Source organism: Larus michahellis, chromosome 1 (genome assembly GCF_964199755.1).
Source record: "Larus michahellis chromosome 1, bLarMic1.1, whole genome shotgun sequence".
NCBI classification, from domain to species: Eukaryota; Metazoa; Chordata; class Aves; order Charadriiformes; family Laridae; genus Larus; species Larus michahellis.
The window spans coordinates 5,237,014-5,261,474 of record NC_133896.1 but is presented as its reverse complement, the minus strand read 5'-3'; the positions used below and the strand labels follow the sequence as shown (position 1 = coordinate 5,261,474).

Here is a 24,461-nt window from a genome sequence, read left to right as displayed (position 1 = left end):
AAAAAGTCAGATTTAGAAAGAGAGCAATAAAGCGCATTATTCCTACCTGGTAACGGTGAGCTTGTTGCCTTTTACTTCCATGGTGGCTTGTGGTTTCTCTGGAGCTTGCCCAGGTCTTTGGTGGTGGATATACACTTCTGGTTCAGATGCAAACTGACCTGATCAAAGAGAGGTTTAAAGCTCTTTGCATGTCCTAACCTTTGAGGCTTTCATCTAAGCTGCTGCCGGGCACTTTTTGGAAAACCAAACTAGCTGCAGCAGGCAAACCGTGCCTGCGTGGATCACAGGGCACCGTGTCACCAGCGCTATCGGATCACCCACACTGGGAGAGTAAAAAGCTCTGCTTTTGAGCCAGCCAACTTCTAAGAAAGCAGACGGGAGCTGTGAAGAGTATTTGGGAAAACAACCTCCGCTGCTCAGGATTCCCACATCTTAAAAGGCGCCTTGGGTGGGTCCAGGGTGCAGAGGGCTGATTTTCCCTTGTTTTTATTTCGGATCATTGCCAGAAAAGGGCTGTCCTTCAGGGGAGAGCTGTGTTACAAATGTTTGCACAGAAGCCTTCCCAGAAAGAAGGTTTGGGAGGTTCGTTTCAGCCTTTTTATTTTCAACCAGCGGCAGATTAGCCAGGACAGGAAAGCCCTGTCACAGTGTCACCAAGTCCTGTGATCTGTTTTGAAAACACCCTCCCCAGCTGGGAGAAGGAGTAATCTCGTGGTCCGTGGTGTTCTACACTGTTCTTGGGGCTTCCAGGGCATTACAGGAATCTTCCCCACTTGAATAATTTTCACACCTTTCCCATCAGGACATAGACACCAACAAATTCACTCAAGGCTCTGGGAAAAACCCTTCCTAGTGCCCCACCATTCCCACCGCCCGACCTGCAGCCTTACCTATCAGCCCGTGGGCTTCAGGAGAGAGCTGGTTTTCAGGGGGAATGTAGATTCCCAGGAAGTCAACATTAACTGGGTGATTCTTCCACACGCGGTGCAGCAAAACCATGAAGGACATCTCCTCACCCACGGTGATCGTAACGTTACTTTCTTTCTTCACGGATATGAGAAGCCTAGCAGAGATGAACCAAAGGAAGGGCTCAGTCCAGCTGCCCACACATAAGCTCTCAGGCCCCTTGAGATGCTCTCAGGCATCCAGAACAACCTCACAGGGCTGACAGACATGACAGGCGATCCATCAGAAAGCCACAGCCTTGGGAGTGGTACCCAGAGGTCTGGCAAGACAATGCCTAACAGGACAGATACCTCATACCAATGTTCAGGCAACCATAGAATCATAGAATGGTTTGGGTTAGAAGGGACCTTAAAGACCATCTAGTTCCAACCCCCCTGCCATGGGCAGGGACACCTCCCACTAAACCAGGTTGCTCAAAGCCCCATCCAGCCTGGCCTTGAACACCTCCAAGGATGGGGCTTCCACAACCAAACCTTGCTCTATAAATTTAAGCTCTTGCTACAATGAATGGAGATTTTTGAAGTGATCCAGTTGCCTAAGTGGGTGTCTAGTGCTGTAGGGTGTTCAACATGGCTGCTAGCTGTTAATCTGCAGGTGAAGATCTGTATGTTGTGAGTCATGTCTCCCATCACGTCAGGAACCCTGAAGGCATCTCAGATAACGTTGGGTGCTTGTGTGTAGGCAACTGAATCCTGGTCTTAGCTAATGCAGTCAGCAGTAGGGAGAGGGATTCAGCTCTTTCTACTTGTGTCTGGTCAACTGAATCGCTCTCTTGGCCCTACTGCCTAATTTAATTAACTCTAACGAGAGCTCAGACATCTAGATGATTCACATGCCCATATGTGGGCACTCTGTGACCTGGATCTCTCTTGTAGCTGGGTCTGTCCAATGTTGTGTCGCAAATGGTTTCCATAAGGCAGACAACAAACGCTCAGCAACTTACTGTTTCCGAATGATGTGCCCTGTGTCAGACCACCTCAGTGTGATGCCATAAGATCCATCTTTCAGTGTTATCGTTTCTGTGGTGACCTCCACTTTCAGGCCTTTGTTTTTAAAATAAAACCCGATTTTGCCGAAGTATGTGTTGAGTTTCTTATTCTCTGTTTTCTTGGCCCCAACGAGCTGCCCATTGACCACAACTCCTATAAAGAGCAGAGAAGCAGATGTTGCCTAAATCTTGGAGCATCACCTAGAGACTTGGAGTTCTGATCTCAGCAGGAATTACCATGGGATTAACAGAAACACGTGTCCATCACAGAAGGATAGAATCATAGAATCACCCTCACAATGAAAAAGTTTTTCCTAATAGCTCACTCCTACTCTGAATTTCACCTGTTGCAACTTGTTTCTGTTGCCTCTTGTCCTTTAGCTATGCATCTTGGAGATGTGTCAGGCTCCATCTTTACCATCTGATTAGGTGGTTGTAGACAGCAGCAAGATTCACCATGGGTCTTTTTTTAAGATTGACCAAACCCAACTGTCTCATCCGCTCCGTGTACCTCCTGTGCTCCAGCCCCATAATCGTCTTGGTGGCCACCACTGGATTTGATCCAGTTTGTCGCCATCTTTCTTGTAGCGGCAAGCCTCAAACCGGGCAGAGTATTCCAGATGTGGAAGGAAATAACCACTTCCCTCAAGCTGCTGGCCACAAGCCTGGTAGCACAGAGTCCTCCCTGCAGGCATTTCCCCTGCTCCCTCTGAACATCTTTCAGACCTGAGAGAAGAAAAGTGTGTCATAGTAAACCATGTTTTATTCCCTTACCAGTACCAGGATCAGAAACCAAGTTTAGGATCTTTCCAGGCTCTGAGTTGATATTGAAGCAGATGTTCCTTTGGCTCTGGGGCAGGTGTATGATGAAATGTGGGTCATTGTCAACTGAAACATAGAAAAGAAACAGGCGTGAGGAGCAGGCCCTAGAGGTACCTGCCCTAGAGGTAAGGGACACAAAAACTGAGACACCTTCCTTGGAGGATTTTGAAGCATTTTTGGGACTCCTCAGAGTAGGACAAGGGCCCTTTCCACCCCTGCAGGAACTAAGGAAGTTCTCAGATGCTCCTTACAAAAGCCCCTTGGACGCTTTTTCCTCATATATTTCCCCTGTTTAAGGAAAGGACATGACATTACTGGCTTGAGGAGCACCACCAAATGCAGTGAACTACTGGTTTAACTGGTCAGCTGCACGCAAGGGTGCCATAGGCTCAACCTGGAGTTCTAGAAGCTGAGCTTTACTTTTTCATGGTGGAAGTCAGCCTCCAGGTGAGTCCAAGAACCCATCTGGACACCAGACAGACAAGTCTTTGAGGCCTAGATCCAGGAAAGGACGCAAGGCACAGAAAGCAGGACTTGGGTGACACTTCTGTTCAAAACTAAGATCCACGTCCCCCTTCATGCCCAGCTACTGTCTATTTCTAGAAGTGGCAAGCTCCTGGGACATCACTCTCTCAAACTAAGAAGCTCTCAGACATGTTACAAGTCCGTACCACCATACTGATGTTGGGTAAAGATACATCCTGCCTACCAACTCCCCTGAGGAATACAATCCAGGACTTTTTCTCACAGTATATGTAACACACTGGTGGGATTGGGCCCCTCTGAAAGTCATATGTTCTTTAAAATTTGCCTCAAATGAGTCAAAACAGCTGCACCAGTCACTGAAGGCAGCTGCCTCCAGTCTTGTCTTGAAGTGTCCAGCTCTTACTGGTTTGGTGGTGGTTGACATCTCCCTGTCAACATTCAGAGAGATGCCCATACTAGTGTTGCCTGTGAGGATAGCCACGCCAGCTTCCATTGATTCACTGGTGTTCCTCATCTTTTGGATTTATTTAACGCTTCCTGTGCACTAGACAAATCTTAGACCCTTGACCAGTAATGTCTTCACAGGAGATGGTAGGGTAGGTACCCTCAAAGGGGTGAAGTCTTGAATCTTTTGAATTTATTGAATCTCTTGAATGCGGACCTCAACCATTTTTCTTTATTCTCACCAGCTGCTTGATCTTCCTCAGCTTGATGCCAAGGCCTATTCTGATCAACGGCTCCAGGAACAAGAAGAATTTCCAGTGCAAAATACATGTATGAGATCATAGAATTGCCTAGGTTGGAAGGGACCTTTCAGATGATCGAGTCCAACCATGAAGATGGATATGAGATGGACAGGTAACTTTTTGCCTTGCTCACCTTCTTCTCCAAGCAGTTTCTTGGCTATCCAAAGTCTTAGATTAACCCGTGAGCTATGCTGAGAAGGAGTTTGATAGCTCTTTGTTTGATAGCTACGTAAATACACACACCCGCACACAGGCACTCCCAGAGTTACTGTAGTTGCGCTGCTTTTATAGGCAATGGTTCTCCCAGCTGGTTTGTTTAAGCAGGCACTAATCTGTGGCAAAGGCCCAAGCATTAACAGGATCCATCAGTCATCAGTGCCTTCAGAGATTTTTATCGACCGCAGAGCACTTGTGTCATTCACAGTGGCGGTAACTTTACATTAACTTTGCTACTGCTGAGAAGCCGAATGTAAGCTCAGTAAGCAGCCTCCGCCTCAGGGAAGGACGCAGCAGAAGATGGGGTCGCTGGGATCCTATTGGGATCTAAACTAGTCTCAGGCTTGTAACGTAGAGCGCATTTTTACAGGTTCCTCTATTCAAAGTCAAAATGACTCAATGTTTTATAAAGAAAAGCTTAATCCTCGGGCGCTAGATGGATTTGCAAAAATTGGACTGAGGTGGCTGTGATGTGGGATGCGCGTGATTGTGCCCTGCTCAGATCTTCAGCAGGGACTGTATGGAGGACCTTTCACACTGATGTCCTCTGCGCCAGCAGTGAAGTAGCTTCATCAGCTACTCCCAGCAGTTGAGTTGTTCTCTTGTGGACTAGCCCCTAAATGAAGATACAGCTTCTACAAGAGTTCAGAAAAGCCAACAAGAAAAATTAGGACAGCTGATTGACTCCATCGTTACAGGGCTTAGCATCTTGTCACAGAAGCTCAAATTCCCAAAGTGCCCACTAACTTTGGTTTTATCACCTTTATTTGTTTATTGGGTGGTGAGTGTTGCTGTCTGGTGTTTCTTTGCAGAGAAATACTGTAGCTTTTACCTCTGTTTATGCTCAGAGAGGACACAGGAGGACTCCTTTGCTCAGGCGTGAAGCTGACTGGTACAGCCGTGACATTGGCCCAGGCTGGGATACCTTTGTTATTATTAGGTGCATTTGGAGTTAATCCTAGAGTACCTGTTAAATGACAGTCATAATTAGGTTTTTTTGCTAGTGCTGACACATTTAATAGTTTATTTTTTAAAGTAACGCAGACAGAGCCCGATGTCGTTGTACCGATGTAACGCAGGCGCGACACTCTTTACAACAGACCGATTTGTACAATGAAGTTAGGATGGATTTACTCCAGTGTCTCCACCAGAGGAATATGACTTACCAGGGCAGTCGAGCAAACCATAAGCTATTGGTGAAAAATGGACCTTGACTTCTTCATGTGAATAGGCCCCACGTTAGCAAAGCACCCAATGCAATGGCTTTAGTGTTTTGACAAACAAAAAGCTGAATTTTAAAAATTTAGCTTGTGGTAAAAGCTTTGCTGACTTGGATCCCGGGTTTGGGATGCCTGAGAAAAAAGGTGGGACTCTTTCTGCATGCCCTAGGATGACCTACATGTATAAAGGTTGCAACTAAGCACAAGCATTTAAAATATGATCCTCTAACATGTCCCCTTCTGCTAGAGGTCTCTGCTGAGACAGAGGCAGGAGAAAGTAACATGTGTTCTCTCTCTCCCACTTAGTTCATCAAGCAATATGTTCTTAAATGATTGTTTGTTTTCACATGTTGGGCTGAGAATGTCAAGAGCTGAAGCAGGACACATATTCCTACCTGCTGGCCCTGCTTTAAAGAGCAGTAAGGGGAAGAAGGAGCTGGGGGACAACAGCAGAACAGAATATTGCACAGCTGGGTCTTCAAAATCTCTGTCAGCATCTCCTTTCTTGAACCCCTAATTCAGACCATCAGCTGTTTTTACTCGCACAGTGTTATTTCTATTAGCACAGCTACATGTGAAAGCACAGATAATCCAGGAACCAAAAATTGGACAGAGGCTCACGAGTTTCCAGTTGATATTAATTTCACAAACTATTGTGCACGAAGAAGCTCTCCCATGCACAGTCCAGTTTCGCAATAAGTCTGTCATGATAAAAGAACAATTAGCCAACTCTTTGAAAAGCGCGTGATTTCAGCGGAAGACCCAGTCTCTGTCTGTGAAAGCAGACCGTGCAGCTCTGCTGGGAGTTGTGTAAGGACAGACAGAAAAATCTATTACCCATTCCATGCCTTGAATATACAAACTTTTTGGTACAGCTCAGGTGTTGCACAATCCTAAGCACAGATTTGCTTTGATATGATTTTCACAAGCTCTGTCCTCTGCTAAGTTTCAAGAGCCATGTCCCACTGTCCCTGAAACCCACAGGTGCCTCGACCCCGATTTCAGCACTGTTAAGTTTTGACTATTCCGCCGAACACAAAGACACAAAAACCTATCTTAAAGTCATTTAAGTCCTCTGCGTCTTCTAAATCAAGATAATTATGCTCTGAAGTAGTCAGCTGGTGCACGTGTAATGAATTCATTATGCGCTAATGCAACACATGATAAACTGTGCTAGACTGTTTGGTGGTTGTGAGGTCACAGAACCATAGAATCATAGAGTATCTTGAGTTGGAAGGGACCCACAAGTATCATGAGTCCAACGCCCTGCTCGTCCCAGGACTACCTAAAACTAAACCATATGACCAACGGGGTCATCCAGACACTCCTTGAACTCGAGTTGTAGCATGCAGCATAAATAAGAACTATTTGATTTCTCTTTGCGTCTCAGCTGCAGACTTTAAAATTGAAAAGAAGAATAAACGAACCAAAAAAACTCCAATTGACAGACATAAATCCCCCGTTTCATTGAGCCAGTACCAGGACATTTTTATAGTTATCCAGGAGAAGGAGAGCATGCAGGACATGTGCATGGGATTTCAGCAAAGTCACAATCACTTCCAGCGAGAAATGCCAGACAGATGATGTTGGCTGCTGCTGTAATGTAGGTTGTTTCTCTCCTTCACAACCCATTGTAAACTCTCCCATTTATTAATAGGTTTTAAATCACTAAACTCAGTTGTTCAATGAGTTGATCTTTTACTTTCAGTGCTTCCATTGTGAAGCACTGGTAGTGTTTTCTTGACAGCAGCAGTTGTGCTTTTTCAAGTCTCTGACTGGGGAGGGCGCAAAATAGCTGCTGTTAAATTTCACTGGAAGCACAAGGCTATGCAGGGATGACGCTGGATCTACTACACAGCCACGTGTGTCAACAGCTGCCACTTTGAGACTGACCCTACCATACAATGCCAGAAGAAGCCAACCCCACCTCGTTTAGTTAGGCATGAAGTTGCTGTAACAAGGACCTCACAATACATATAGAAGTAATGGTTTTAAAGGAGAAATCCATAAGTTTAATTAAAGAAGGACTCTCTGTTGTTAGGACAACTCAGATTCCATGTAGGCTCATGGCTGATTGGTAATAATCATAGGAAGCTTCCAAGGCTTTAAAGTGGTGCTAAGATACAGTTTAGTCAATTCTACAGCTTCAGTGCAGGGAACTAAACATATCTACCCCAGTAAGATGATGTTCAATGTGTGACATCGCAGGCTTGTTGGAAACCTCGTCATTGCAATGTTGGTACGTTTAGACCTCACTGAAGCCTATGGCTCCAGAGACCACTTGTGTAACAGGATGCTCTCAAACTGGCTGAAAATTTGGTCATCTTTCACTGAAAATACAGGCTATCCTATAAGCACAAACACCCAGAATGAACAATGAACACAGCTGTTCTTCCAACACAAGAAGAACAAAACCAAAGTGAGAGGTAGAGTGAGACAGACTGAGACACTGACCTGGGCAGCAGCCCCTTCTGGGGTCTTTGGGCTGGTCTGCCAGCATTATCTCATCCTTTTCGGCGTTCTCTATCAGCATGGCTGTGAAGGGGGTAACGATGTGATGGTCAAGTGACATCTGTAGGATGGATTTGGTGATGTTCCTCTTCAAAGCTGCAGTGGGGGCTGTGTTTCTGGGTGGAAAACAAAACAGAAGGCGTGGTTAGCATCTCAGCAGAGCAGCTGCCATGACAATGCCTCCACAGAGCAATCATAGAGACAAACTGGTAGGTGTTGCAAGAAGGAAAGGGTAAGGGCCTGTGTGAATTCGCTCTCCGTAAGACTGTTCTTGGCTTCTGTGGGATTTGGCCTGGACTTGAAGAAGCCCAGACCTTCACCTGGTCTCAGCAGGAGACCTCTTTCTGCTTCAGGGGTGATTCACCCTGAATCGCTCCATAGCTTTTACTCAGTCTCCGTAAGGCAAATCTCCCATTCATTTCATTCACTCAGGCTCACAGACAGGTCTGTTTGACCCTTATTCCTCTAATTAACTGCTCCCAAACTCTATTGCCTGATACCTATGAGTGCTAAGAATATGAGGAATATGGCTGAAGATATCACCTACCTTTATTTTTGTTTACCTTACCCACTTGAAACCCTGTGAGCGTCCTCGTGGCTGTGGTCTCAGAGGACCAGATTACTTTCAAGCTTCACTTCCCTCCCATCACAGACCACATTTCTCCTCACCTCTCTGCCAGCATCTGGTTGACAGTCAGATAGGCCCACAGCTTCCTAGTGAATTCAGGATCTGCATATTTGTCTTTCTTCATGAAGCCATCCAGTTCTTCAACATCTCGCAGGGTTTCCATGACGAGTTCTGCATTTCCCTATGCAATCAATGACAGATAAAGATAAAGAAGAGTGAGCCAGGAGAATGCAGTGGCTTTGAGTTCCCCTCTTGGCATGGCTGGCATTAAGGACCCACTCTGGCTCTGCCCCTTTTCACTTCTAGATCAGAAAGTCCCATCACTGTTGGCCTGACTGCCATGGGGAGGGGAGCTGTAGCAAGAGTTAAAGACACTTTTAGTGAGAATGGATTAAAGTAGATAAAGGAGCTGTCAGCAGCAGCCAAAGAGGGTGCTACCACGTGACAAAAGAAGAGGCTCTTAACAGAGCTCTGCTGTCCTCCCCTCTGGCTTTTTCACATGCAGTTGCTACTGAGCAACAGGAACCAAATTCTACTTTCTTCCACAGACCCTTGGACTGCACTGTGTTTTAGCAGGAAAGAATATTGAATGTGTTTGATTTTTCCAGCAAATAACAAACAGCAACTCCTGAGTAAGGGTGTGGATATTTTGGTTCCTCCTCAGAAAGGAGGATCTGGATGTAGTATTCCCACCCCATCCCACTCCACTTGGAAGAGCAGCCCTGAAACATGGGGAAAGTCTCGTTGTACGTGCCACAAGGCAGAGCTTAAAAGGACCATGCTAGGACTTGACACACTATAGACCCACCAGATTGATTTCCCCAACAGTGGGAGGTTCAGCCATGAAAGGAGCTAACCTAGGGGATCTCCCCTGCACCTTCACAAAGCATGAAGGAGGACTCCATAGTCTTAGTCTGGTTTGCAATTGAATTTTGTATGGTACATTTGTTAGAAGGAAGTTTCTGTGTCAGGCTGCAGGATGCAGACAGGGACTGTTCGTGGCTGTACTTGAAGCTACTGTGAAAAATTGCTGGACAACCCCGCCATGAGTTTCCTCATGCTCCCACCCAGAACCCAAGCGGCCAAAACACTCTGCTGGCAGTAACCTCCAGCAAGGAGGCTGTGCAGATGAGTGAATGAACCAGCCCAGACCCCAGGAGCTGGTATCCTAAGGAGACCCTCACTCACTGCTGTCGCTGTGACGATGCTTTCCAAGTGCTGCAGGTTTTCCGTGTCGACCTTCCCAGCCACTACTATCTCTGAGCCACCAAAGTAGTTGTGGAAGCTGCTCTGGGTGACGTCTGACACTGACTCCTGGGGGTAGTTGAACTGAATCTTCTTCAAGAGTGGGGTGGAGACCTGATTGTAGAAATTCTGAGATGGAAGGAGACAGAGAAATGAGTCTGTTGTACCTGAAGCAACCCTCCCTCGTGTGCCATTTTTACTGAAAGGAGAGCAAGTGTCAAAACCTGGACCCCCGATGGGCAAGTGGGACTTTCCTTGTTCTGGAGAACGTAGATTCATTTATACCTCGATATTCATTTATACCTCGACAGGACGAGGGGCAATGGTCTTAAACTAGAGCAGGGTAGGTTTAGATTAGACATTAGGAAGAAGTTCTTTACAACGAGGGTGGTGAGACACTGGAGCAGGTTGCCCAGAGAGGTGGTGGAGGCCCCATCCCTGGAGACATTCAAGGTCAGGCTTGATGAGGCTCTGAGCAACCTGATCTAGTTGAAGATGTCCCTGCTGACTGCAGAGGTTTGGACTAGATGACCTTTAAAGGTCCCTCCCAGCCCAACACATTCTATGATTCTATGATTCTATACTTATACCTTAGTACACTTGGAAGAGGGTACAGCAGGATCTGGCCCAAGTCTTGTGGAAGTCAAGGGGTGGTCAGAAGCCCATGGGCTGTGTTCTTCCTAGACCTAAAAGACTTGAACACAGGTGTATATGGGCCTGAATCCATTATCAGGTTGGTCAGCTCTTGGCTATTGTGTAAGACACAGCTGCTTCCCACCTAATTCTTGCCAAAAACTAGACCTATATCTCACTTATATTCTCTTCTGTGCTGTAGACTGTCTACCCTCTTCTGACCCTGTTGTAGCTGGCTGATGTGAACTGGGATGTGTGCACAGCTGGGTTTAGCATATGGGATCAGAGGGGGAAAACAGGTACCTATACAGTGCTATGGATGGGGGCTGTCTCATACCGAGGGGCTGCGCTCTCAGAGCTGCCCTATTTGGCAGAAGACCATGTAGGGTGTCCTATCACACCTGTGTTGGGAAAGAAGATGTAACAGAAGCCTGCGTAGGTGGTGAAACCAGTGAATAGAAACAGAATAAGGATGTAGGAGTTTGTTGATTAGCAATTGCTGCTTGCAGATTTGGAGCCAGAGCCTTCTAGAATTGAACCTTTTCTTACAATGGCAAAAATTCGATTATAATTTAGCATTTATATCTAGGCCTTTTGTTAGTGCTGAAGTAGCCTGAGGTAAAATCCAGGCCTTAATTTTAATTCAGAAAATCTCTTTTTGTGTTTATAACTGTTTTATAGAATATGAATCCTACACAGAGCAATGAAGTATGTGTTATAGGTACTACAAAATTTGTAACTAGGAGCACTTAAGCTAATACATGATGGTCATCTTGCAGGACTCTCCAGAAGAAACGATGCTTTTTGTGACCCCCACCATGAACCTACGGTAACTTTACTCTTGGTAGTGGTGTTACCCAGCTCTGCAGCTGTGAAGAGAACTGGAGAGTTTCAGACGCAATGGGTCAGAAATGCACCTTCATTTGGGCAGACGTCTCCTGATTTCCAAAAATCCTCTGGGCCATGCCACGGTTGTCAGTTGCGATTCTCTGCAGGAAATCGTAATCTACATCAAACCCAATTCCGAGGCAGAAGAGAGAGAAATCGTCCTTTATGCTCTGCTTCACGTTCTTCTGGATCGTTGTCAGCTTTAGCTCACCTTTGAGACACACGAAGGGTGACACCCAACTGAGCAACAGAGGAAGCTCCATCAAGGTAAGCACATTCATACTCTTCCAGTGTCTCTAGTACTTATATTAAGATATAAGGAGAATCTAGACAACTAGCTCAGATGCTCAATCTCCTTTTGCAGCACCTACAGAGCTTCTCCTGGAAGGAGATTAACAAATTATTTCCACTGAAGATGGTTCCTTTGAACTCTGTTTTTGGTATCTGATTCTTTGTATATCCAGGACTCTTATTAACTTCACAAGGAGTTTGTAATTGTAACACTTCTCCCAGAATTACTGCTTCAAACTGTCTGCAGACTAAGACATCTCCATAAAGATTTTACTTTGTTTCCTGGACTTAATATGTTCTCTGACATCATTGGGACTGACTTTTTTTTCAAACATTTTTAATGGCAGACGTTTCTGGGCTGACATGTTGCAGTAAGTGGCTGCTTTTGACCTGCACCAAATCCCTTCCAACCCAAACCATTCTATGATTCTATGCAATCCAACCCAAATTAATTTGCTTTCTGCTTTAATTTCTTGATTTTGATGTTACACTTGGGACTGCATAGATCTGTGTGGGCAAAGGACATTGGAAGAGGAAATTTTTTCCAAGGTTGTTGTGATTACATCTCCTACAGGACTTGTGCGTCTCTGTAATTGCAAGAAGTACATAACTTGCATAACATAAGCTGCTCATCTTTTGAAAGCTTCTATCTAAAGCCCCATGGCACCTGTAGCACTTGGCAAAAGACGAGCACAGGCACTGGAAGAAAGGAGAACAAAATGTTTTTTAACTTACTGTCAGAATGTCTATGTGCTGCATGTTTTTCTCAGGCTAATGCCACTGGCCTTTCTTCTCACCTAAAGCAGGATTCTTACCTACTGTCGGGTCTCCATCAGACACCAGTACAATCATGGAGACTGAATTAGGGTCCAACATGCCTAAGTTTTGGGCTTCATTCAGGATGAATGTGGCTCGCAGAAGAGCTTCATTGATATTTGTGCCTGTCAAAGACACAACAAAGAAAACAAGTTTGATTCTCGTTGAGTCTCTTGTTGAATCCGGATGAGTTCTGAGATTCTAGTGGAATTAATCAGCGTGAACAAGACCTGTGATCAAGGCAGCAAAACTGCTCCTCTCTGATGCTTACAGTACATCTGCTTTCACTCTGGTTTGCTCTTTCATCCCAGACTGTCATCTTCATGTGGCCTCTCCATCCCCCCTCACTAATTCCAGTGGGACCATTTGTGGTGTTTGGAACTATTTGCTGTGGGGAGAAGTAGTGGGTTTCCAGGCAGGTGAGTGAATGAGAGCACAAAGAAACTTTCTTTTCTGGCATCAACCTGATCCTCAGACATCTTGTTTGGAAAAGAAGAGGTGAATATTTACTAAGCCTATCTAAATGTTTGGCTTGTGGCACAGAAGAAATTAGTACGAGAGGAACAGGAGTTGAAAGTTGAGCACTCAGAAAACAGGTATGTTCTTTGTCAAGAAAGAAAAAAAATAGTGGCTCCAGAGAAAGGATAACAAAATGCTGTGTTTGCTGTATGGGAGCAGGTCTCTCAGCTTATCTGTCAATTCTTTTGGGGTAACAAAGTCAGGCTTATGAGGCACTCATATATCCAACATGGTTTCCTATTCCCAGCACACTGATGATCTCGGACAAGTCTATAACTTCATGTTAATTCCACCTCACGTGTTGCCAGTGAAAGCTTCTGGAAATGAAGGTGCCACAGCACCAGAAGGCTCTGACCTGGGCAAGAGCCTCTACACACTGTTGGCATACAAATAACTGAACAACTAAACAAGAACCGCACTTCAGAGAGCAACAGATTAAAGTGATAGTGAGCCCCTTCTATACAAATAGCTCAAACACTGACAAATGCAGCATCCAAAGTGCTGTAAGGCTGAAAAAGGCAACTGTGCTTATCAGACAGGGAATGAAGGCACAAAAAGGATGAACAGTTTGCCCAGGTTGGTATTTAGTAGATCATGGTGTAGCCTACAGTTTACAGCCAGTGGATACCCAGGGGTTGGGCAGCTTATGATCTGCTTTACAAAGGCATGAGACAGCCTTGGTCTTTCAAGGATATTTGGGATTTGTGAGGCTGGAGGTAGGACCTATAGACTAATGCCAGCTTTCTATGGTCTGTGGTCTATCTGTTGTAGCTTATTCAGTAGAAGGAAGTGCCATCCCATCCCCTGACACAATGAAGTGGAATCCTCACTCTCCTTTAGCCCCAGGGCATGCTTTTCCCATCTTGGGAATCAGAGTTTTTTTTAGGAATACTCTACCAATCTGAAGGTTGTCTGAGGTACCCGTTCCTGTGATATCTAACTTCCATGAGCACCTTGCAATCAAAACCTCATACCCCCGTTGGGATGGATTGCCTGGATGTACTTCTTGGCATCTTCAACCTGCGCTGGGGTGGCTGAGACTAAATTATCTCTCCAGCATCGGACATTGTGGTTGAAGTCGATAAGGGAGAACTGATCAGCAGCACGGAGCTCACTCAATATTGCCTTCATGGCCTCGATGGTCTGAGTAGAAGAAAATTAAGAGAAGACGAGTTTATTCTTCCTGTTGCTGAAAGCATCTTCCTAACTTACGAGAACAAGCAAACAGAGGTCTCTGATGAATAAGAACATAAGCACTGGAATCCAAAATATCATCTGCTATCCAAATCTCTCCTTTTTTGCCCTTCTTGCGTAAAGTTGAACTTTTCTCAAAAAAACAACACAGAAAAAAATGCAATTAGCAAGAACAAACCCACGTGACTCAACTCATCCTCGCTTAACTCCTGCTAACACAGAGTGAGGTGAGAGAGAGAAGCAGTTTGTGAGACATCACTGTGGTTCAGGAGAGAGGAATTGCTCCTAGCAGCTCCGGGGACTTAGCTCTGTCTGCAGCGCTGTCATTTCAGGCTGGGTAACATCCGATTGAAGAAGTGTGATTTAAACAAGTGGTGATCAGCCTGTTTCCCAGTTTTGCAGCAGTGATTTCCCCAGGGAAGCAATCTGCCAAGCCTTAGTATTGTGCTCCAAAGCAAATTCAAATATACGTAGATCATCCCCAACTGATGTTTGTCTAGCCAGTTCTTAAAACTTTAGTGACACATGATATACAATCTCCTGAACTCCCTTCTCAGCACTGCAGAGTTTTTCCTGATATCTAATACAAATTTCTCCAGCTGTAAATCCATCTGATTCTATCTCTTTCTACCCTGGGTGGGCATGAATGTCAGTTGATGAGTTTCCCTTTTAGAACATCTGTTTGCATATTTGGAGGCTGATTATGTCTCTCTGAGTCTTTTCTTTTGCAGACTAAAACATTGTATTTTTTCATTTCCTTCCCGCCCCGGGTTATGTTGTCTAAACAATTCTCACTGCTTTTCAGTGGACTGTCAACAATTTGTCCACAACTTTTTGAAAGCAGGGGGATAGTATCTTCGCTGAGACTTTCCCAGGATTCAGTAGAGGAGATTAGAGAAAGAACGAACCTTTGCAAAATGTTTTGTGATCTGTCAAGTAAAGTTTTCATTTAGTACTAAAATCAGTATACTGATGGCCTTACCTCTTCCTTACAGCATGGAAGAAGCATTACAAATCATGAAGACTTTGATGCACCAAATATTTTCCAAATTCAGTGAGACTTTTGATGGAGCAAAGTGTAAAGAACTTAACTGGTAATTTTAAGCCTGCGACAGCAAGTCTGCTACAGAATTGTACGGGAAGGCACATGGGAAAAGTTGGCAGGAGGTTCATTTTGCAATAGAGGTCAAACACTTACTTGTTTCATTTTCAGTCCCCACATCGAGCCACTGACATCTATAACAAATAAAATGTTTTTGGGCAGAGGATCAAGATTTTCTGGAGCAAAGAAGTGAATAAAATAGCCATTAAAAATCTGCAAAATAAAATAAAAAAAATTCACAGTGAAATGAGCTATATTGAAGATGTCAGAAAACTGAAGACAATAACAGAGCAGAAAATGTTATTCTTCTTTATGGGCCAAATCTAACTCTCAGCTCTACATATCTCTGTATTTGTAGCCTTACACCATTTATACTCCATAGTCTTTTTGTCAAGGAAAGCAGAGCCTGGTTCTCAGACAACTGCCATGCGCTAGCACAGGGAGGAATGAAAAACATTTTAAGAAAGACTGTTCTGTCTGTAATAATTCAACCCCATAACTCTGCTTCATGTTAACATAAAAATGGTGATGTTCTGGTTGTCTCCTTGTGATATATTAGTACAACTTCCATTGACTCTGTCCTCTGATTCAACATTAAATCACCAGAGTGTGGCTAGGTATAAAAGACATTGGCTTGTGGACAAGACAGGAATCTGCTCCTGACTATACGTAGTACCATGTCTTAGTCATAAATTAAGTAAATCCATTCTGCCCACTTAAAATCTCTCTGTTCTTTCAATTGGATACAGAGCTCTTTCTTATGCTTATTCTGTTGAACGATGAAGTTTAGCACAGTTTGCTTAATGACAGCAATTCTTGTATTCACACATCTCTCGTCCCAGTTAAACAGCAACACTTACTTCCAGTTCTCCACCTGTGTTTTCTCTGTTCACATCATATTGCACCACAAAATTTCCGTCTACTGCTGTGGATGAGCACGTGGGGCATTTTCGTTGTTGAGCCATCGTTGGCTTGAAAGAAATGTGAGCCTTGAAATGAGAAGTGATCATCAGTCAATCAGAAGTTGTGTGAGAAGTGGATCATTGAAACAAAAAGAGTTCATCTATTCGTGAAATATCTTATTTCACCGAACGCTTTTCTTCTTTCTTTATTTGTACGCTTAGTTTAAGTGGAAAATGGACTTTGTCACTTCAAAACAAAAGCAGCACTAAGGCTTGCCTGGATATACTGATTCAGTAGTAGCAACTGTGACACAAATAAGAATAGAATAGAATAGAATAGAATAGAATAGAATAGAATAGAATAGAATAGAATAGAATAGAATAGAATGGAATGGAATGGAATGGAATGGAATGGAATGGAATGGAATGGAATGGAATATTTCAGTTGGAAGGGACCTACAATGGTCTTCTAGTCCAACTGCCTGCCCAATTCAAGGCTGACCAAAAATTAAAGCATGTTGTTAAGGGCATTGTCCAATCACTGCAGGCTTGGGGCATCGACCACCTCTCTAGGAAGCCTGTTCCAGTGTTTGACCACCCTTTTGGTAAAGAAATGCTTTCTAATGTCAACTCTGAACCTCCTCTGGTGCAGCTTTGACCCATTCACTAGATCCCAGGGAGAAGAGCTCAGCAGCTCCCTCTCTGCATCCCTTCCTCAGGAAGCTGTAGAGAGCAATGAGGTTATGCCTCAGCTTCATTTTCTCCAAACCAGACAAGCCGAAAGTCCTTACTCGTCCCTCACAGGACATTCCTTCTAGCCCTTTCACCAGCTTTAACCTCCTCTGGACACATTCAAGGACCTTCACATCCTTCTCAAATTGTGGGGGCCACAACTGTACACAGTGTTCAAGGTGAGGCCACACCAATGCTGAATACAGTGGGATAACCCCCTCTTTTGACAGCTGCTTATGGTGTGTTTGATGCACCCCAGGATGTGGTTTTCCCTCGCTGTTGGATCATACTGAGCCTGCTGCCAAGCAGCACCCCCAGGTCCCTTTTTGCAGAGCTGCTCTCCAGCCACTCCTCCCCCAATTTATACTTGTGCCCAGCATTACTCCATCCTAGGTGCAGAATCCTGCATTTGGTCTTGTTAAATTTCATCCCATTCATCGTAGGCCAATGCTCCAATCTATCTAGATGCCTCTGCAAGGCCTCTTGTCCCTCAAGGGAGTCAACAGCACCTCCCAGTTTAGTATCATCAGTAAACTTGCTAATGGTGCATTCAACTCCTACATCCAGTTCATTGATAAATATCTTGAACAGAACCAGCCCTAGAACTGAACCCTGAGGAACACCACTGGTGACCGGTCGCCAGCCAGATGTAGCCCCATTCACTGCAACCCTCTGAGCTCTGCCCTTCAGCCAGTTCTTCATCCAGCGCACCGTGAACCCGCTCATCCCACAGTTGGACAACTTGTCCAGAAGGATGCTGTGAGGGACAGTATCAAAAGCCTTACTTAAAATCCAGAAAAACTACATCCACCACCTTCTCTTCATCCACTAAGCGGGTGACCTTATCACAGGAAGAGATCAAATTAGTTAAACAGCACTTTTCCTTGGTGAACCTGTGTTGACTGTGCCTAATGATTGCATTGTTCATTAAAAGCCTTTCTAAGTACCCAGTATAATCTTCTCCATAATTTTTCCAGCAATTGAGGTCAGACTAACAGGTCTGTAGTTTCCTGGCTCTTCCGTCATGCCCTCTTTGTAAATTGGAATAACAGTGACTGCTTCCAGTCAGCAGGGACCTCCCCAGACTTCAAAGACCTCTGGTGGATGATTGAGAGGGGTCCTGCCATAACATCCACTAGTTCCTTCAGTACTCTGGGATGAATCCCATCAGGCCCAATCTACAGCACCAAATATTTCAATTAGAGCTATGCAAATAATTTCTAGTAAATAATATGTTGGCTTATTTAACATTTTCCTAGTTGAAACTATAATTTTATCAACTTTTTAAATAGCTTTTTAATTGATTTTTTCCCGAACAAACAAGAGCTTGTAATTTGTCTGTAAATTGAGTACTAGGAATCATTTTCACTAGTCACATGACTGGTTATGCAGACTTTATGGCATTATTTCTCTGCTTGGAATGGATAACTTGAATTTTCCTGAGAAGATAAAACATAATATATATAGCCACACAGCACTTCTGAAATAATTTGCTAAACTAGGAATGTGGGTGAATGAGACATAAAATTGAGCCTGGATATCAATAAACAATACTGCCTAATATATTATTATAGTAGTATAGTCAGACTTTTGGGGCCTGATTCACACATCTTGTGTTAGATGTTTATGTAAGAGTAAGAAGAGTTGTACCCTCCCGGAGTCACTGCTTGAAGTTTCTTGAGAAAACCTTCTCTATCATTGGAGGGTTTACTTATACACAAGAGCTACGCTGGAGAAAGCTTGGCTAAGAATGTCAAGGAAAAGGGCTGTTCTAAAATAGGTCCCTATGGAGATGTTCTCAGTTGAACTGAGACTGTGGAGTCGTTCCAGAATGGCTATTCCACTTGATATTCATCACCTACCTTTTTGACATCCAGCAATCCCAGTGAATTTCTCTTTCAGAATTACAAATGAAAAGCTTTGCGCAAAGATGAATGGAATCATAGAATCATCGAATTGTTAGGGTTGGAAGGGACTTTAAAGATCTTCTAGTTTGAACCCCGCTGCCATGGGCAGGGACACCTCCCATTAGATCAGGTTGCTCAGAGCCCCATCCAGCCTGGCCTTGAACACCTCGAGGGATGGGGCTTCCACCACCCCTCAGGGCAACCTGTTCCAGTGTCGCACCACCCTCATGGTGAAGAACTTCTTACTAATGTCCAGTTTGAATCGACCCATCTCTAGTTTTAATCCATTCCCTCTAGTCCTACCATTACCCAACATCCTAAAAAGTCCCTCCCCGGCTTTCTTGTAGGCCCCCTTCAGATCCTGGTAGGCCACTATAAGGTCTCCTCGGAGCCTTCTTTTCTCCAGACTGAACAACCCCAACTCTCTCAGTCTGTCCTCACAGGAGAGGGGCTCCAGCCCTCTGATCATCCTCGTGGCCCTTCTCTGGACACATTCCAGCACATTCATATCTCTCTTGTAGTAGGGGCTCCAGAATTGGACACAGTACTCCAGGTGGGGTCTCACAAGGGTGGAGTAGCGGGGGAGAATCACCTCCCTCAACCTGCTGGCCACCCTTCTCCTGATGCAGCCCAGGATACGATTGGCTTTCTGGGCTGCTAGTGCACACTGACAGCTCATGTTGAGCCTCTCGTCCACCAGCACCCCCAAGTCCTTTTCTTCAGGGCTGCTCTCAAGCCAGTCACTGGCCAGCCTATATCGGTGCTTGGGATTGCCCCGACCTAGGTGGAGGGCCTTGCACTTGGTCTTGTTAAACTTCATGAGGTTGGCATGGGCCCACCTCTCCAGTCTGTCAAGGTCCCTCTGGATGGCATCCCTTCCCTCCAGCGTGTCAGCCGCCCCACACAGCTTGGTGTCGTCGGCAAACTTGCTGAGGGTGCACTCTCTGCCACTGTCCATGTCGCTGGACTATGTGGACTACAGACTATTTCTATACTTCCATCACTGTAGTATTTGAGCATCTTGTACATACATTTAGGTATCAATAATGAAGACACTATATTTTTTTTCCATATTTTTGCATGCTTCCAGCAGGTATGAAAAAATGCCATGACTGCATAGGAACCAGTGTGAAAACTGAAGTTTTCATGCTATTTCCAGTCCATGACTGTTACCTTTTTCTCTCCTTTGGAGATGGTGGTGATTCCATCAAAATGATCTCCGAGTGAATTAGGAACATGCACGTAGCGAAGTCCCTGTGGCTCAATAATGCGGACATCCACCTAAAGGCAGGAAGGGAGGACATTAATATGAAGCAGTGCCAATGTTGTACCAGGATCTCATGAACCCCCCAATAGGCGAACTCCAGCTGGGGGTTGGGATGCTCTTGACAGTGCTACTGCAGGGCTAGTCTCATTCATGGTGGGGATCTGTGCAATGCTGAAAATAGACCATAATGGAAAGATAAAAAAATGTGTCCAAAGACAAGAAAGAGTTTGGTGGAAGTGCTCATTCTTCCTCTCTCTCCCACCTCGTGGGGCAAGTGGTGAGATAGGAATCAAAGGGAATACCATTTTTAATGCTGAAAGCATGAATGAAGCATGAAGGGACTCTGCCTCAGTGTTGCTTTGGGTTAGGAGGCCAGGAGGATGATGAGTTCTCACACTTGATGATGAGTTCTTTTCCTCTCTGCTCATGCTATTGGCAGGACAGAGAGCATTTTTCCTTTTGGTTGTATGGCCAACGTGATTTGGAAAATAAAGGTTTTATCCTGTCAGCCTGAGATAAGGGCTTTTTCTGATTGTGTTTCTGAGTAGTTAGTAAGACTACTAGGAGACAGGACATGGTGTCCTTTTCAGTAAGATTAACGCAGGGCTTTGGACAGCTTGAAGCAGATCACAGCCTGCACCAAGGACATGTGAGCTGCAAACTTTCATATACGGCTTGTGCTGAAGACATGGAAAGCTGAAGAAGACATTTATGCTACAGGAACAGGAAAATGGCCAGATGGAAATGTCCAGCTAGCCCTGTATCCTGTGTCTGTTGAGGTATGTCAGAGGATACCCTTGGATGAGTGTAAAAAAGAGGGTAAGAATAAGAGAAATCATCTTCTGGCAGACACTTGTGGAGGGGCTGTCATTCAGAGAACATCTGCTCTCATAGGACACTATTTCATGAAGTTGAGATTATCGTGAAAAGCACTGTTCCAAATAAATAGCAAATATTGTTTATTTTCCTTCAGTTGAGGCAAGTTTACACAAGAGTATATATAGGCCAAAGCTTGTTTGCCCAAGTGGTTCTGACGTGAGTCAGTCACGATTCAGGAGATGCCCAACTGTGTTAGTATGAGAGGAGGTGGGACATATTTGCTTCTCAGTGATGTAGCTACATAGCTCATGGTTTGAAGTCTCATGCTGGTCTACACAGTGACCTTGAGGCTATTTGTACTGAGCCCATATAAAAGGAAGGAGCTGTAGATGAAGTGACCTGCTGTGGAGCTCACAGGAGCCTCGGCTGCTTTCTCAGTGAGCACCTCTGGGGTGCTGCCCACACACATCAGCTCTACGTTACCTCCATGTGCTTTGCCAAGCGGCCTGGCTTCACAGAGATGACGTGCTCATAGGAGCTCAGTTTCCTTCGAATCATTTCATGGTAGTGAAGTTCAAACTGGATCCTCGTCCCTGGGGGCACATTCACTTCAGTTTTGAAGTTTTCCATATCCAAGGCATTGCTCCTGAAAAGTCAACTGTGGGGTTATTTTGAGAAAATAAAATACAAGGAAAAAGAGAGGCGGCTTTGCATTTTGATTCAGAGTTATGCATTTGCTGGGTCTGATTTTAACTTTGGCCTGTACCAGGGAACTGCAGTTGTCTGTTAGGATAATATGTTTTATCAAGCTGAAAGCAGAAACACAAGTTAAGTTGTGTTAACTTGAGAATTAAATATCAGAGTAGCTGTAAGTAAGTAACTCATTTTCCTTCACAGGGTTCCCCCCCATCTACCGCCTCCTGGGATGGGTCACCTCAGTTCTCCTATGAACAAGTTCAGTACAATATCCATATGCCAAAGTCTTTATACCTTACTATTCCAGCAGCTTTGCCTTTGGCTTTTGCTTGAGAGTACATTTTTCTGGCTTCAGCTTTTTCACGAATTTTGCTAGTAAATGTTATACCATTGACATCCCTAGGAGAGAGAATCACAGATAGGTTGCAAAAGAAACAACTCTACAATCGACAACTGTTTCTGCACCTTAGAAAAACATCAGTGAAATCTAATCTGGTGGGAAATGAAATAATAGGGCTCTTGTTTAACCCCAAAGTACTGAAGTCTGGTTTCCAGTGGCTCTGTATCTTTTTCCCTACCTGCTTTTTTATTTCAAGTAGCCAGCACTCTTGTACTCTGTGGAGGATCTGCTGTCCCCCCACCTCCTTCACACTTTCCCCATCCTTTGGGCAGGGCGGGCAGTTACTCATGTCATGGCTGTTTTGGAACATGGATCAGGAGATGTCTCTTGCCCAGCAAGCTGGCCGCTGCCTCTCTGAATGGATACTGAACCGGGTTAGTTTCTTTCTCTTCAGTGAGGGCTCTAATTTGGGTCTCTCTCTCTCTCCTTTGATCTTGTGCCAACTTGCACAAGACAGGTAGGAGCTTAGTCTATTTGGGACTTCTGTCCTTTTGTCAGATTTTGTTGATGTTGGCCAATGGCCCAATAATTACTGGAGAGGAAGATGGACAGACAGACGGTATGCTGACATGAGCCTTTTTTCACAGAGTCACAGAATGGTAGGGGTTGGAAGGGACCTCGGGAGATCATCTAGTCCAACCCCCTGCCAGAGCAGGGTCACCCAGAGCAGGTTGCACAGGAACGCGTCCAGGTGGGGTTTGAATGTCTCCAGAGACGGAGACTCCACCACCTCTCTGGGCAGCCAGTTCCAGTGCTTTGAAAAAGCCCGCTAAAATTACGCTGAAGCTGAAAAATAATAAGAGGTGTTTTGCTTTTATGAACACTTCCCTCCCACCACATTCTGCCATCCCATTGAACCCTGCCAGAGCACAAGGCTGATACCTGCCCACTACTTACATAGTGAAGTTGTCAATAAAAGCTCCTTTGGGGACTTGTACATCAAACACTATGTGCTGGGACCTTTTTGCGTTATTCACCATTTTGGCTTGGATCATTGTGTTGGCCAACCGTGACGTTATAGTGGATTGAACTTTGTAGCTGTAAAGACCTATCTTGTCATCGTCCTCCACCTGTAATTGACAAGATTACTCTATAAATTTGGGACATAGATAGAAAATGTGCCCTAGAGGGCAATATCAATCCCTTTTATAGTCTCAGTGCCTTTTTTTCAACTGCTGTTCATTACGGTATGGCATCCAGATGGGACATGAACTCAAGTTCAAGACACCCCCATATTTTACCTGGCAATTGTGGTGGGATACTCATGTGAATATAGTTCATTATAACATTTTAGCTGAAAGGGGGAATTTAATAAGCTGGAATGTTTTCCTTGCTTTTGACCATACAATCGGTCCTTGGAATGACTCTGTTGGTGCAATCCAGCATAGAAGGGTACCCAGTAATCCTCAACATTATATATTGAGGAGGAGAGACCCTACATTTTCAATAAAAGTCCTAACTAAAAGAGACCTGAAGCACAGGTTACTGACTTAATCTCACAAATGGTTAAACCATGGCAGTGGGAGAACAGCATTAAACTGGTATATTAATATATTGCCTTTGTCTAATCAATTTTGTTGCTTATTTCTTCATATTTACCATACCCTTCTCCCTCTAAGAGCAGCTGTATGAACAGCATTGTGCAAACAGTGCCCTGTTTAAAGAAAATAGGTTAATATCCAACCAGCAGTAAAAACAAGGAACTGAACAAACAAAAGGATTGATTTCCAAAAAAATGGTTAACTAGAAAATCACTATGCTCATTATTATTTTCCACGGAGGAAGAAAAAAACTCACCAGATCTCCAACATATCCCCAGTCGGATGTGCTTCGCTGGAAAAGAAAAATATGGAGAACGTATTTCAGCAAAGCTGAGAGCATAGGTTGTGGCTGTTTCAAGACAGGGATCGAATGGTAACATCTAAAAGCTGCTTTCCAAGATGATCAGAGTAGGTTTGAGATGTCAGACTTAGCGCGCATATTCCTTTTGTCTTATTTTATGTATTTATACATGGGATGTTGGAGCACGTGATATCCCAGCTATGCCTTAGAGGCTATCAAAACCAGAAGGACAGCTTGCTTCCTCTGTCTTTATTTTTCATAGAAAACATTCTCTTCTAGAACAAAAAACATTATTCCTGAAAGTAATACATGCTGGCAAAAATTCATACTCAGAAACTCTAACTTTTAACACAAAAATGATGTTTTGTTTTGTTTTGTGTTTTTTTTTTCTCTAGGAAAGATGGGAAAACCTCAAAATTGAGACCTTTTTATCTCATTTTGTTTTCATTTACATTATAGGATATATATTTATATTACTGTATTATATGCAATATGTATGTATAGAAAAACTTTTTGCATAATTGATACTACATTCATATACTTATATATATGTAAAGTTAGTTATGTATGTACTGCTTAGAAGAGCTGAACCGTTCATTAATGGCAGAGGTTTTTTCCCTACCGT

At 44.2% G+C, this 24,461-nt stretch overlaps 1 protein-coding gene across 1 annotated transcript in view; it reads right to left on the bottom strand.

Annotated features, from left to right (window-relative positions):
* Positions 1–24,461, bottom strand: part of ITIH2 (inter-alpha-trypsin inhibitor heavy chain 2) — a 32,982-nt gene that overhangs the window by 755 nt on the left and 7,766 nt on the right. The window contains exons 3-20 of the mRNA XM_074573223.1: positions 23,792–23,827; positions 22,892–23,064; positions 21,889–21,993; positions 21,382–21,544; positions 19,986–20,093; positions 16,132–16,260; positions 15,368–15,484; positions 13,950–14,118; positions 12,456–12,581; positions 11,379–11,560; positions 9,772–9,957; positions 8,625–8,764; positions 7,899–8,071; positions 5,057–5,191; positions 2,729–2,842; positions 1,910–2,108; positions 891–1,063; positions 47–158 (exon numbers count right to left, since the gene is read on the bottom strand). Coding sequence (XP_074429324.1) covers positions 47–158; positions 891–1,063; positions 1,910–2,108; positions 2,729–2,842; positions 5,057–5,191; positions 7,899–8,071; positions 8,625–8,764; positions 9,772–9,957; positions 11,379–11,560; positions 12,456–12,581; positions 13,950–14,118; positions 15,368–15,484; positions 16,132–16,260; positions 19,986–20,093; positions 21,382–21,544; positions 21,889–21,993; positions 22,892–23,064; positions 23,792–23,827 — 2,540 coding nt within the window. The remainder of the gene's footprint in view (positions 1–46; positions 159–890; positions 1,064–1,909; positions 2,109–2,728; positions 2,843–5,056; positions 5,192–7,898; positions 8,072–8,624; positions 8,765–9,771; positions 9,958–11,378; positions 11,561–12,455; positions 12,582–13,949; positions 14,119–15,367; positions 15,485–16,131; positions 16,261–19,985; positions 20,094–21,381; positions 21,545–21,888; positions 21,994–22,891; positions 23,065–23,791; positions 23,828–24,461) is intronic.